The following is a 15,613-nucleotide window of genomic DNA, read 5'->3' as shown; positions in this document are numbered from 1 at the left end:
CACACGGATCGGATGTCATAAATGTCAAGGAATATTTCTACCAAGTTTCAAGTCAATCCGACTCAATATGACGTCATACGGGCCCGTCAAAGTTGAAATTCCGCGCGCGCGTCAATGGCAATATACAGTGCAACTATACCAAAAAACAGCCAATTTTAAATCCGATTTTACTCGTCAGGATGGACGGTCGCCCCCCATTTTCTTTACATATTCTGAAAGCCGATGAAATGTACATGTCATTTCATGGGTTGGCAATACTGGCAAAATGATTAAAAGATATCAAATTTCTTAATAGAATAAAAAAAGTAAATTTTCAAAATGACGTCATCAAATTTCAAGTTCACTCGAGCGTATCTCACTTATCCTTTGCCGATTTTCACCCTGATTTCAGTATGTTGTAGCTTATTTAATGATCTTTCAGTAATGTGGTAACACAGTTTTAATTAGATGACGGCATAACCTCGTAAAAATGGATTGAAGGTAACCTTGTCAAATTTGACCAGTTTACGTGTTATCTCTATGGGAGTGCAGTTTTTCTGGAAATGAAAATTGACATGACTATCTTTCGCGAGCACTAGCTCACTTATGCTTCGGTAAATTTCTCCCAAATTTTAATATGTTGTAGCTGAGACTTTTGGCTATCGAAAATGTGCCCTTTGTTTATTCATATGATGTCGGCATCACGTCAAAAAACTTGGTTGAAATTAGAGCTTATCTTCGATGTATTGGGATATTTCTTTCTTTCTGCAACTTTCTTTGCAGTAACTCAAGGAAAACAGCCCTTATCACCCCCCATATTTTGCACATGTTTAGTTCATGTCACGTACATTATTTTATAAAATAACAACTACTTGATCGGACACCATCTTGGGTATGTAAATTAGGGTCAAAGGTCATAAATGTTTCATCCTGTATCTTGGTGAATACCTGTCCTATCTTTCCCATATTTTGCACACGCAAAGACCATGTTACAAGGATCATTTCACAAAATAACCACTTTTTGCTCAGATGCCATCTTGTCTGCGCAAAGTGGGCTCAAAGGTCATATGTACATATTTCTGTATCTTCGTTATGACGTGTTATCTCTATGGGAGGGAATTTCTCTAGATGTGAAAATTGACGTGATTGTCTTTATCGACCTCTAGCTCACTTAACCTTCGGTGAATTTCTCCCAAATTTTATTATGTTGTAGCTGAGACTTTGGGCTATCGTAACTGTGCCCTTCGTTTATTCATACTATGTCGGCATCACGTCAAAAAACTTGGTTGAAATTAGAGCTTATCTTCGATGTATTGGGATATTTCTTTCTTTCTGCAACTTTCTTTGCAGTAACTCAAGAAAAACAGCACCTATCACCGCCATATTTTGCACATGTTTAGTTCATGTCACGTACATTATTTTATAAAATAACAACTACTTGATCGGCCAACATCTTGGGTATGTAAATTAGGGTCAAAGGTCATAAATGTTTGATCTTGTATCTTGTTGAATACCTGTCCTATCTTTCCCATATTTTTCACACGTATAGACGATGTCGCAAGAATCATTTCACAAAATAACCACTTTTTTGTCAGATGCCATCTTGGGAGTGCAAAGGTGGGTAAAAGGTCATATGTACTTGTTGCTGTTTCTTCGTTATAGTGTATACAGAATTTGGTACCGGTACTAAACATGGCATATCTCACTCCCTTTTCTAAATGAGAATCCAAACTTCACACGAAAAATGTCTCTAAACAAAGATGAAATTTGTATGGTCATGCCTATTGCGATCAGGACTCGAATCATTGATTAAAAAAAAAAAAAAAAAAAAAAAAAAAAAAAAAAAAAAAAAAAACTAGACCCGGAATTTGTCAAGACTGACAAATTAGGTGATCCGATCTTTTGAAAATCAATGATTTGAGTTTGAATCCCAATATAGGCATGACTATACAGGTTTCATCTGTGTTTAGGGATATTGGCTGTGTGATGTTTTGATACTGATTTTGAAAAGGAGTCAGGTCTGCCATCTATGGTACCAAATGCCGTTCACTCTATAACGAAGATACAGAATGAAGTATATTTGAGCATTGAGCCCACTTTGCACAGCCAAGATGGCATCTGAACAAAAAGTGATTACTTTGTGAAATGATCGATGTGACATGGTCTACGCGTGTGCAAAATATGGGAGAGATCGGACATGTATTTACTAAAATACAGGATGAAACATTTATGATCTTTGACCCTTATTTACATATCAAGTCGGTGTCTGATCAAGTAGTTGTTATTTTATGAAATAATGTACGTAACATGAATTAAACATGTGCAAAATATGAGGTGATAGGGGCTATTTTTCTTGAGTTATTGCAAAGAACGTTGGAAAAAGAAAGAAATATGAAAATACATCGAAGATAACCTTTGATTTCAACCACGTTTTGGACGTGATAACGACACCGTATGAAAAACAAAGGGAACACGTACGATAGCGCAAAGTCTCTGCTACAACATATTAAAATCTGGGAGAAATTCACCGAAGGGTAAGTGAGCTAGTGTTCTTTTCGAAAATCAAGTCCTGATCCCAATAGGCATGACCGTAAAGGTTTCATCTGTTGTTATGGACATTGGCCGTGTGATATTTGGATTCTCATTTAGAAAAGAGAGTCAGGTCTGCCATCTTTGGTACCAAATTCGGTATACACTATAACGAAGATACATAATGAAGTATATTTGACCATTGACCCTACTTTGCACAGCCAAGATGGCATCTGAGAAAAAAACTGGTTATTTTGTGAAATGATCTTGGTAACGTGGTCTTTGTGTGTGCGAAATATTGGAAAGATAGGACATGTATTCACCAAGATACAGGATGATACATTTATGACCTTTGACCCTAATTTACCTACCCAAGATGGTGTTCGATCAAGTAGTTGTTACCTTATAAGATAATGTACGTCACATGAACTAAACATGTGCATAATATGGGGTTCATAGGGAATGTCTTTCATGTGTTATTGCAAAGAAATTTGCAAAAAGAAATGTGAAAATACATCGAAGCTAAGCTTTAATTTAAGCGAAGTTTTTCGACGTGATTTCGATGTCGTATGAAAAAAAAAAAAAACGAAGGACACATTACGGTTAGCACAAAGTCTCAGCTAACACATATTAAAATCTGGGAGAAATTCACCGTAGGATAAGTTACATAGTGCTCGATAAAGACAGTCTTGTTGATTTTCATTTCAAGAAAAACTGCACTACTATAGAGATAACTCGCAAATGGATCAAATTTGACGAGGTTACCTTCAATCTATTTTTACGAGGTGAAGACTTTATCCAGCTAAATTGTACATTGATTAAAACTGATAGATTATTAAATAAGCTACAGCATACTGAAATCTGGGTGAAAATTGACTAAGGATAAGTGAGATACGCTCGAGTAAACTTGAAATTTGATGACGTCATTTTGAAAATTTACTTTTTTTGATTTATTAAGAAATTTGATATTTTTTCATCATTTTTTCAGCATTTCCAACTCATGAAATGACATGTTCAACTCATCAGTTTTCAAAATATGTCAAGAAAATGGGGGGTCACCGTCCATCCTGGCGAGTAAACTCGGATTTAAAATTGGCGGGTTTTTTGGCATTGTTGCACTGTATATCGCCATTGACGCGCGCGCGGAATTTCAACTTTGACGGGCCCGTATGACGTCATTTAGAGTCGGATTGACTTGAAACTTGGTAGAAATATTCCTTGACATTTCAGGCATCCGATCTGTGTAAAAAAAGTGGAAATTTCTATTGCATATGAGCTGTACGTGTGTATATGCGCGCGCGCGTACGCGTCCGTCCAATTTTTTTCAATTTTTCAAAAAATGCTCCAAATGGTCTGAAACGTGTGCAAAAAAAAATTGAGCTCGATTTGAGCATACAAATATTTCAACGCGCGCGTACGCGCACGTTTCAAGAGAAAATATGCATTTTGAGAATATGAGTAAAATGCCCATACCTTGAAATATATGTGACGTAAATTTCATTGAGAAACTCCATTCCATTAATGAGATATGATTGAGAATGTGTTTTCATATAATGACGTCATAGTGACGTCACGATTGACCAATCACAATGATATCTTAGATTTGTCGTCTTTGGGACATGATACATACATGGTATGAGTTTGAAATTGATACTCTGAGAACGTTCTGAGTAAGTAGATGCACAAATTTTGTCCAGAAAGAAAGAAGAAGAAGAACAAAGAATCCGTACAGATACAGAAGGTGATCCGAGAGGATACTCGGATCACCTAAAAAATTGGATCACCTTAATTTGTCAGTGATGACAAATTACAATCTCTAGTTTCTAACCAAAATTTGTGCAGCGGTTAGCTCAGAAAGTGCATTGCCTTTCAATGTCAAACTTATACCATATATGTATAATGTCCCAAAGACGGCAGATCATGTAAAATCATACTGATCAGTCGACCGTGACGTCACTATGACGTCATTATATGAAAACACATTTTCATTCATATCTCATTAATTGAATGGAATTTTGCAATGAAATTTACGTCAAATATAATTCAAGTTATGCGCATTCTACTCATGTTCTCAAAATTCATATTTTCTCTTAAAACGTGCGCGTACGCGCGCGTTGAAATATTTGTATGCTCAAATCGAGCTCAAATTCTTTTTGCACACGTTTTAGACCATTTGGAGCATTTTTTGAAAAATTGAAAAAAATGGACGGACGCGTGCGCGCGCGCATATATTCGCACACACAGCTCATATGCAATAGAAATTTCCCGTTTTTTTTTTACATTTATCGGATGCCTGAAATGTCAAGGAATATTTCTACCAATTTTCAAGTCAATCCGACTCAATATGACGTCATACGGGCCCGTCAAAGTTGAAATTCCGTGCGCGCGTCAATGGCGATATACAGTGCAACGATGCCAAAAAAACGCCAATTTTAGATCCGATTTTACTCGTCAGGATGGACGGTGACCCCCCATTTTCTTTACATATTCTGAAAGCTGATGAATTGGATATGTTATTTCATGGGTTGGCGATGCTGGCAAAATGATTAAAAGATATCAAATTTCTTAATAAGGTAAAAAAAGTAAGTTTTCAAAATGACGTCATCAAATTTCAAGTTCACTCGAGCGTATTTCACTTATCCTTTGCCAATTTACACCCAAATTCCAGTATGCTGTAGCTTATTAAATGATCTTTCATTAATATAATTACAACATTTTGATGGGAGGACGGCATCACCTCGTAAAAATGGATTGAAAGTAATATTGTCAAATTTGACCAGTTTACGTGTTATCTCTATGGGAGAGCAGTTTTTCTGGCAGTGAAAATTGACATGACTCTCTTTTTCGAGCACTAGCTCACTTATGCTTCGGTGAATTTCTCCCAGTTTTAGTATGTTGTAGCTGAGACTTTGGGCTATCGTTTATGTGCCCTCCATTTTTTCATACGATGTCGGCATCACGTCGAAAAACTTGGTTGAAAATGGCACGAGGCTTCGATGCAGCGTCATTTTGCTTAATACACAGGGCCTATGGAGAATGAAATAGGTCATTGCGTAGCGCATCCGACTCGTAATCCTAAGGTCCCTGGTTCGAGGCTCACTCCTGCCAATATTTTTTTTTTTAAACACTTTTTTTCTTCTTTATCTTTAGTTAATCTTAATCTCCCTTTCATTACTTTATCTTTTTCTGATTTTTTTATGCTTCTCCTTCAAATTTCTATGAAATAACATTTTTTTTCTTTATTTTTCTTTCTTTCTACTACTTTCTGTGCAATAGATGAACAACAACAATGGCTATCAATCCCATATTTTGCACATGTTTAGTACATGTCACGTACATTATTTCATTAAATAACAACTACTTGATCGGACACCATCGTGGGTATGTAAATTAGGGTCAAAGGTCATAAATGTTTCATCCTGTATCTTGGTGAATACATGTCCTATCTTTCCCATATTTTGCACACGCAAAGACCATGTTACAAGAATCATTTCATAAAATAATAACTTTTTGCTTAGACGCCATTTTGGGTGTGCAAAGTGAGGTCAAAGGTCAAATATACTTCATTCTGTATTTCCGTTAGTGTATACGGAATTCGGTACCAAAGATGGCAGGTCTGACTCCCTTTTCTAAATGAGAATCCAAACATCACACGGCCAATGTCCCGTCAACACAGATGAAACCTGTATGGTCATGAATATTGGGATCAGGACTCAAAACATTGATTTTCGAAGAGATCGGATCACCTTATTTGTCAGTCTTGACAAATTCCGAGTCTAGTTTCCGTTATCCGGTTGTGCTTTACACATTCTTTTCTTTACTAATGGTGCAATGTTTCTATCAGACAAGTTTCACTGTGGAATTTTTGCCATGAAACAAACATTGCACAAGCAGGGGGGGGGGAGAAAGGGAGGTAGGGAGAGGGAGATTGAAAGTGAGGTCAGTGACGGCTCACTAAATGCGGTAACGTTGTGCAAGTGGCGCTGTACTATTCCGAGGAATTTTTTTTTTTTTTTTTTTTTTTTAATAGAGGGGAGAAGAAAAATGATATCGTTACTAAAACACACACACAGACACACATACATGTGTCGGGTTATTAAAAAACAAAGACTTTAGCAAATTCAATTCAATTTATTTCTTTTCATTTATAATGAATGAAAGAACTAAACAAAACTAATGATTTAAGTTAATTTTTGCTTCAAATAAGCAATTATGTGTTTTTGTTTTACTCAAATAGAAAAGTAATGGTTTTGTTTAGTAAATAAATGACATTGTAATTATAATTGATAAACAGCTAGATATTTTTTGAGTGATTTCAATGTTTGCATGCAGTAGACGAACGAGAGTGCTATGCACGGACTTCGGTTTCAATGTACCTTTCGTTCACAAAATGTGTGTGTGTGTGTGTGTGTGTGTGTGTGTGTTTGTGTATAAGTTCATTATGCCCATACAAATACATAGCTTATGCTAGGAGCTTCGATCTTTACAGCAAATTAGTTTTAAAAGCACCCAACGACGTCACTGGCTGTAGCTATTTCACGTCTTAAAGGAGCGTACCAGGCCTAAATAATAATCATAATGTATTATTGACCGGTAAAACTCTTTTTAATAAGATATCGTTACTAAAAAACACACACACAGACACACATACATGTGTCGGATTATTAACAAAGACTTTAGCAAATTCAATTCAATTTATTTCTTTTCATTTATGATAAATGAAAGAACTAAACAAAACTAATGATTTATGTTAATTTTTGCTTCAAATAAGCAATTATGTGTTTTTGTTTTACTCAAATAGAAAAGTAATGGTTTTGTTTAGTAAATAAATGACATTGTAATTATAATTGATAAACAGCTAGATATTTTTTGAGTGATTTCAATGTTTGCATGCAGTAGACGTACGAGAGTGCTATGCACGAACCTCGGTTTCAATGTACCTTTCGTTCACACAATGTGTGAGTGTGTGTGTGTGTGTGTGTGTGTGTGCGTGTGTGTGTGTTTGTGTATAAGTTCATTGTGCCCATATGATACAAATACAGAGCTTATGCTAGGAGCTTCGATCTTTACAGCAAATTAGTTTTAAAAGCAACCAACGACGTCACTGGCTGTAGCTATTTCACGTCTTAAAGGAGCGTACAAGGCCTAAATAATAATCATAATGTATTATTGACCGGTAAAACTCTTTTTAATAAGATGCTCGGGATCATGAGTTTTCTTTCTCGTACAGTACACTGTATATTGAAATCTTGGAATCCAAAACACTGCACGCTTCGTGTGCGACTTCACAATGCTAATGCGGCACAATGAATCCCTTATTTACAATAAAATGGAATAGAGTAAAAATACTAAAAGATATCCTAACCGAGAATGACACTGGACGGCTCTGTGTGCAAAAATGTGAGGTGTTTGTGATCACTTCCTCGCTGGCAAATACCGCAAAAAGCAAGGCGGTGGAGCAGTAATTTGCATTCGTAAGTCACAACTCATTGTTTCAATCTAGACGGAAACAATATACCGTAATGTGAAGACTAGTCATGTGTTTATGGCTCTGCGAGGACGTCAAGTCATACAGTAACAATGATACACCTTCCTATCATCTGTCTATTAGTTTATTCTCTCCAGGTTTTACATTGTTTTATGCTGCTGTCATTAACGATTAGTCATAGAGAATGTTACCTTTGATACAAGAATCCCATGTCGCATAGCATCGCTCAATAATGTAACTCAATAATAGACGTTGTGATTTTGTTTGATTGTTTTTCTTGTAAGTGAGGAATCCTTCTTATTTACGCTAGAAACTGTTAGATATTATTGCGATATGTTTCACCGCGAAGATCGTAACAAATACACAACTTAGTGGATTCTATTTCGTTATCTTCTTCCACAGAATAATACGTAACTAATTTGTAACATGTAGTAACGTGTATGATACGTTACAAATGCAGCTCAGAAAATTCAAAGAGAGCGAGAGAGAGAGAGGTACAGAAATAGACAAAGGAAAATGGTTCGGTAGAGTTTAGGGATTTGTGACTGATTTTGTTTTTCTTTTTCTTTTACAGGTAAACCAATTGAACATACGTGTACTGTTTTACTTGTCAGTGGGAAAATTCATCTCAGAGTCAGCAGTAGCAAATTTGGCTGACTTTCTGTGTCGTCTGCCCCACCTCAAACGTGCCAGTCTCGATGATCTAAACCTGCCAAGGATATTCTTCAGGACAATTGCCTCCCAGGCTTCACACTGTAGAGTAAGAATCAGTCATTGTCATCCAACACTGTCGTGTTCAAAATGGGAGGGGGGGGGCATCAATTACCTTGAGCGCGATATTTCGATTTATTTCACCATGCAGTAATGTCATTCCGGTTGTATTGATTAACGAAATCTGCCAATCACATGAAATATAATTGCATACTTCCCCAATTCCAATATAAGATGTTGTAAAGGTTTACACAAAAGGACACGTCTCAAGCGTGACATTTTAGTCACGTGTAAACTCAATCCGTACCTACGTTCGACAATCAATGAAAGTCTGTAAAAGAAAATGTATCAAAATGAACACGTCTTTGCAACGAAGGCGGATGTTCGAATTCATTAAATTCTTCCGTCGAGGTGTTTTTAATGCAACTGTTTGACAAATTGCCCTACATCGACGTAAATAACCACTGAATTGATTAGTGGTTTTAATAGTAATAATAAAAATCATGGGCGTAGCAGGATTCGTACATACAAATCTTGAATAATTACGCAGTCCCCACTGCATGCTATAAGGATTAGAATCAACACTTGCAGTCGTAGGTTCGAGTCCTGCTCGAGTAACCAGTTACGCCCATGATTTTTTTTATCATCTTTGCTATAAAAACACTGATCAATTCAGTGTTTATTTGCGTCGATGTAGGGCACTGTGTCAATCACTTGCATTGAAGGTGGATGTGTCATCCAATATTCGTAAGAACACGTGATTCAAATATTCAGTATGCTGCCATGAAACTTTTTCCTTCAGAGAGTATCAAAATATATATAGAGCTTGCTTCCAGAAGTTGCTAAATCCATTGAAAAATGACGGATTGAGATCCTTTGGAAGAAAGCTATCCCCCCTCTCTCTCTCTCTCTCTTTCTCTCCCTCTCTCTCCCTCTCTCTCTATTTAACATATATATATATATATATATATATATATATATATATATATATGTATATAAATTATGTATTGATATGAAACATGAGCCTTTTTTCCATTGTGTTCATAATGCTACAGGTGAAATGCATCACCATCGATGGCAAGCCGTTAAGCAAGTTGCTAAATGCATGACTATCATGGAGGCAGAGAGGTATACATATTGTGTTTTTAACTATTATTATACCTTATTAATGATGAACTAGCATTTTCTAGCTGGACAAACAGAAAAATGAAATCAAATCAAATGCTCTGTTAAAAATTGCACACAGTTGAAACCATTTCATTTAGCAACCTAGACTATATGAGACAGTTTCGTGCATTTCACTTTTGATAGCCATATTTTTCTCTGTAAAAAAAAAAAAAAAAAAATTGTGCCGTATCATCCTGTGATGCCGACATCATGTTTGGCACTAGTACACGTCTTGAAGATCCCGTCCAATTAATTGATCTATATTGCATTGTTGTCGATCATAAATCCCATTCTTATTCACAACCTAATTTTTGACATTGTTTGTATGCCAGATTGCACGAAGACAGCATCAAGATTTGGCCCGTGGCTTGTTATGCACGTTTGGGATTATCATGCCGGGGCACAACTTGCATAAACTGAGAGCAAACTTTGAAAATGTTTCATCCTTAAGTAACAATGGGTACGAACATGACATTAGGAAATACGGGCGACTTAAAAGGTGAATTACTGCAAATCGTTACCAAACACGTAATGAAGCGATAGTCGGCCAAAGAAGATAATTATATTCAACTGTATTCTAGTATAATATGTTTCGCAATCGATTCAGACAGTTTATATTCAGGAGCGTACTTTCCATACTACAGTGCACTCCCGTTATAGCGAAATGTTCAAGACCGGCAGTTTTCTTTCGTTATAACGAAATTTCGTTATAACCGAACAAATACAATATACAGTTTATAACGAAATCAAGGAACCACGTATATACATATATATATATATATATATATATATATATCTATATATATATATATATATAGATATATCATATTATGCTTGCTGAATACTCATCATACACTGGAAAGCTATGTGAAATGTGATGGGATAACTGCAAGTACACGTGTATTACAATAATAAACGCAAGTTCCCCTCAGAAACTGTGCGTGACACAAGGAGCAAACATACAGTGGTGTGAAGCGTTCACCCACGCAGAGACGCTATGAATGCCTGTTCCGCTACGTATTTGCGAAAGCAATTCGCATTTCGTTATAACGGAGCACATTTCTTTTGTTTTTCTTTGTCTGTGGCGCTCGGAAAAGACTTCGTTATAACGGAAATGTTGCTGTAACCGTGTTCGTTATAAGCGAATTTTGTACCATAGACTTCAATGGTGCTAATTTTGGGACCAGAAAAATTACTTCGTTATAACGAAATTTCGTTATAACCGTGTTCGTTGTAATGGGAGTGCACTGTAGTATATATTTTTTTTTCAAACATTGTTTTATTTCGATTTCATCATCCATCATTTCTTACACTTCAATATTTAGTTGTGTTGCTTGCTGCGTGACATTTCAAATGTATATCAAAATATTACAAAATAATTCTTAGGACTTTCATTGTGTCAATTTCTGATTGTTCTACTATACAATACGCAGTACCTGCTTCACAAATATAGTCATTCCCGCAATAATTATAAGATCAATTTTTGATGATGCCTAATTGCTCAGCAAAACCAAAATGTATGTACAATACACAATACAAAATATACCCATTGACTGCGTCCGTATACTCGTCACAGCAGTGATTATGAGATACTGAAATCAATATTGTTAAGGGGTCAAACAAAAGGTCTGCATACCTATGTATCAGGGGTCAACAAAAAGCCTACATACCTATGTACACAAATAATTATGTACAGACATACATATACAAAAACTTTACAAATCTACCATGATCAATGTCTGTACATAATTCATACCTATAAACATTACCCCTTCATCGCTCACCCGTATAACCTCATCAACACTTCCCCCTCTAAATAGGCATACTCCAGGTATACCTCACTCCAGCACAGATGCACACACATATTTGCACACACACACACACACACACACACACACACGCCCATAATAGATGTGGAGTAAGTGTCACCGTGTCATCAATTGATTCCATTTCCTGCTGTGCAAGGCCACTATAGTATGTTTCGCAATCGATTCAGAAAGTATAATTATTATTCAGGAGCATACTTTCCATTTGTTCAGGATAATTTCATAAATCCCATTTGGATTTACAGTCTTAGCGCTGAACAATTAATCATTTCTATTTCATATATTATATTAATAGCGTAATGGTAACAGGGAAGTGAAACTAGAGAAAGTAAATTTTAGAAAATATTGAGTAAAAGGTAGAAATACATTAACGTTGCGTTTTATACTTACACATTAGATTGATATCCGTCTCATTAAAATATTAAAGTCTACTATGATACATAGGCCTACATTTTCTTTTAACGACGTAATGTCAGTAACTTCAGTAGAAAAAAAAAGCAGATGACATGAGGACCTAATACACTTCAGTTAAAGAAATTTATTCCATTCTAACAATACCGAGTATACTAGTAGGCCTAAATTCTTGGTATGAGTTGGAAGTGATGTATTAAACAATATGGAACGGGGTGACATGGGGCGGGGGTGGATAAAACATTTCAATCAGTAGTGTGTGAGATACTAAGAAAACACTTATGATATGATACAGAGCATACCATTTTAAGAGGAATTCAAAGTATATTTGATGAAAATCGGGTTTGAAATGACTGAAACATCCAAAAATAAGGTAAAACAAAGCGATCATAATAAAGTGTGGGTCCCATGTTTATTAAAAGCGCTTTTTTGGGGGGGTATCTCAATCATTTTAAACCTGAAACAATAGGTCTCAACCAGATCTGTACGATCTCTTTAAAGATAATATCACGTAAGTTGCGAATTAATACTAGCAATGCTGACGATAAAAGTTCACGTAAACGAGGTATATAACTTATTTGGATCAGACAAAAATTTACAAGTCACCTATAACTATCTGACAAAACTTGGTAATTCTTTCAATCTCCTCTCACTCTCCAATAGACACTCAGTGACGGAAACGGCTCAGAAGGCGACAGCAGCCGCGAAACTGACCAGGGTTCTTGGCAAGAAAACGAGCACTCTCTGGATGAATCTGAAACAAACATCTAAGGAAGAAGCTTACTATTCACGGAGTTGATTTCTTGAGAGGACCAGAAAAGAAAAAAAAAGAAAAAAAAAAAAACAACGAAGAACAAATGCAAGAGGAAGAAAACTGAACAAACCCAGAGAGCGGGTTCAACACTGGAGAGGAAAACTTACTATAATGCTAAACGTCATAAAGAAAAGTCACAACGTTCTTAGACATTGATACCCAAGAGCCGAGGGGGGGGGGGGGAGAGAAGTGAAGAAAGGAAGTGAAGGAAGGAAGAGGATGAGAACATGGACCTGGACGAAAGGAAGTAACATAAAGCATTGAAGCAAGATTCGAATCTTGAAAGAAAGCGAGAAGGAACAAGAATCAGTACCAAGGAGGACGGGGCGTATTGCACCGAATAGTGAAACACTGGGGGAAAATCATTCTAGTGAGGATTCCACGTGTTGGACGACGCCACAACCAAGATTCAGAGAGCCTCAGTGAGCTGAACTGAAATACAGTCGACCCCTGTTATAACGAATTCCTTGGGACAGGCAGTTTTCTCTCGTCATATCGATATTTCTTTATAGCAAATAAAATAATACAAATACAGACAAATAAAACAATTGTCACTCTCATAAATGATTGACACGTGAATTATGGTAACTATTATGAGTAATTCATTTACGATATATTTCATGTCTAGACGGTTTGACACGCTGATGTATTTGTAATTGAGCTGCCTATAATGTATGTAGGCCAGTAGAGACAAAGGTGTTGTTTAAAGACCACGAATACTGTGTGTACAGTATGTATTTAAGAATGTTCTTTTTAAGTATATTCCCTCGTAGTTCTTTGAAATAGATTGCATACAACATGCCTTGCAAGGGGACTCTTCATTATCATTCTATAGCTCATAAGATGTTATCATCTTTTGTCTTCCTCCTCGTTATGTATTATTTCGTTGGAGCCTTATTGCGTTTTGAAATGTCATCACCTATATTGATTTCTTTAGGACGAGTTTCTTGTCCTGCTTCGGGATTAGACTTGTTATTTGTGACTGGATAAATATTCCTATAATGAGACAGTGAATTTGACTCAAATCGAATGAACCCAATCAAATCTACATGATTCAGGGAACTGTACACTCGGGTATAGGAGAGTAATATCAAGTATCGTGCAGTCAGCTTGAGCAGTGGGATAGGGGTTACATCGTAATCGAGAAATGATATTAGATTGGTACCTTTCTCGCTCAATGAATAGAGCTTGGCCTTCTCTCGATTAATGAAATTAGATTTTCACCCTGCTCGAGAAATGGAGTTTGGTTTGAGCCTTGCTTGACAAGTGAAATTAGATTTGGATCCTGCTCGAGCAGTGGACTTGGGTTTGCATTTCTGCCAGCAAGTAAGATTGGGTTTGCAATGTGGCTGAAAAGTGAACTTGGGTATATAATGATTCGAATCAGCGAACCTATATGTCATTACAATTCGAGTCATATCCGACTCGGGTCGCCAACTTGCATTATCGAATATCGGGATAATACTATTCTTCTTGTCAAAAATAATTTTGATACCCATTCAAGCATGAAAAATAGAACACACAATCTTTTATTATTTCAGTATTGCGGTTACGATACACCATTCCAATGAAAATGCTGTAATACATCCTGAGTCATTATGCGTTGTTGAATTAAGCTTTGAATAACCTGTTTCTAATGACTGGGACGTCGATAGTTCTGGAATTTAGCGTTGATATTAATAGTGCGTTGTTTGTAAACAGTGTACAGGAAATGAATATTAATGTAGATTTTTTTCGTGTTTATATTTGTCATATTACAACTCCGTGTAATCGAGATAGCCTGTATAGAACTTTTATCACAAGCCAAATTGACAGTGTCTGTTATTTATTCATGTATTTATTTATTTTTTGCTACAATCGTATTCCCGAGTGTAGTGTTGTCTCTCTTCAATGTATTTCCGAAATTTCTTCATTTTCCTTTTCTTCTGCACACCTAAAAACACACTGTACAGCTGCAGCTGTATTTTCCGATAAACATTTGCAGGTCACTGTCTCTATGTATTTACCTCTCTCTCTCTCTCTCTCTGTTGTCTTTGTATGTCAGTGTTGTCTCTTATAGTCCCATTTAAATATCATTGTTTTCTCTCTGAATGGAGCTTCCGAAATCAAGATATGTTGTACTGACTTTTTTTTATTAGAATGGCCAGCATTATGACAAGGCCTGTCTATTCAGTTAGGTCCACCTTTTTTCATACAGTACGTATTTGTTATTCTATGTGATTTATTACAATGTTTTGTCATGTCAATAATGTATCAAAATATGTCACTATTGTTTTATACAGTTCCTTTATGAATTTGCCGCTTGTAATATGAAATGTATATTTAATGTTTTGTCAAAAGAAAAATGTGAATAAATTTCCCACTTAATTGTGCATGTCTACAAATCAGTAAAGCTCACAACCTAATCATGCTAATTTGTGTTTGTTTGTTTGTTTATTTACATCTGAGAAGACGGTTGGACAGCCCATGTTCAGCTACGTTTAGCTGGTCTTCCATGGGGTCCAGTAGGATGTGAGTTGGGACCACTTCACCGGGTTAACACCCTGCTCTTTGCGATGAATGAATGAAGCGGGATCTTTTACTAGCATGAATTGCTACTCTCTCACACACGTGACCTCCATTTTATATCCTATCCGAGGGACGGAGTGTGTTTCCTCTTGCTAGAGGGGACGGTATGCTTACACACAA

General features: G+C 36.3%; 2 protein-coding genes across 2 annotated transcripts in view; both read left to right on the top strand.

The window, feature by feature from the left end:
* The window catches only part of LOC140236252 (uncharacterized), a 48,654-nt gene extending 35,772 nt beyond the window's left edge, over window positions 1-12,882 (top strand). The window contains exon 7 of the mRNA XM_072316214.1: window positions 12,775-12,882. Within this exon, the coding sequence (XP_072172315.1) occupies window positions 12,775-12,882 (108 nt within the window). The remainder of the gene's footprint in view (window positions 1-12,774) is intronic.
* The window catches only part of LOC140235877 (uncharacterized), a 237,445-nt gene that overhangs the window by 44,896 nt on the left and 176,936 nt on the right, over window positions 1-15,613 (top strand). The window lies entirely within an intron of this gene.

Source organism: Diadema setosum, chromosome 12, assembly GCF_964275005.1.
Source record: "Diadema setosum chromosome 12, eeDiaSeto1, whole genome shotgun sequence".
Classification (NCBI taxonomy): Eukaryota; Metazoa; Echinodermata; class Echinoidea; order Diadematoida; family Diadematidae; genus Diadema; species Diadema setosum.
Note: the sequence above shows the minus strand (reverse complement) of the source record. Positions and strands in the feature narration are given on the sequence as shown.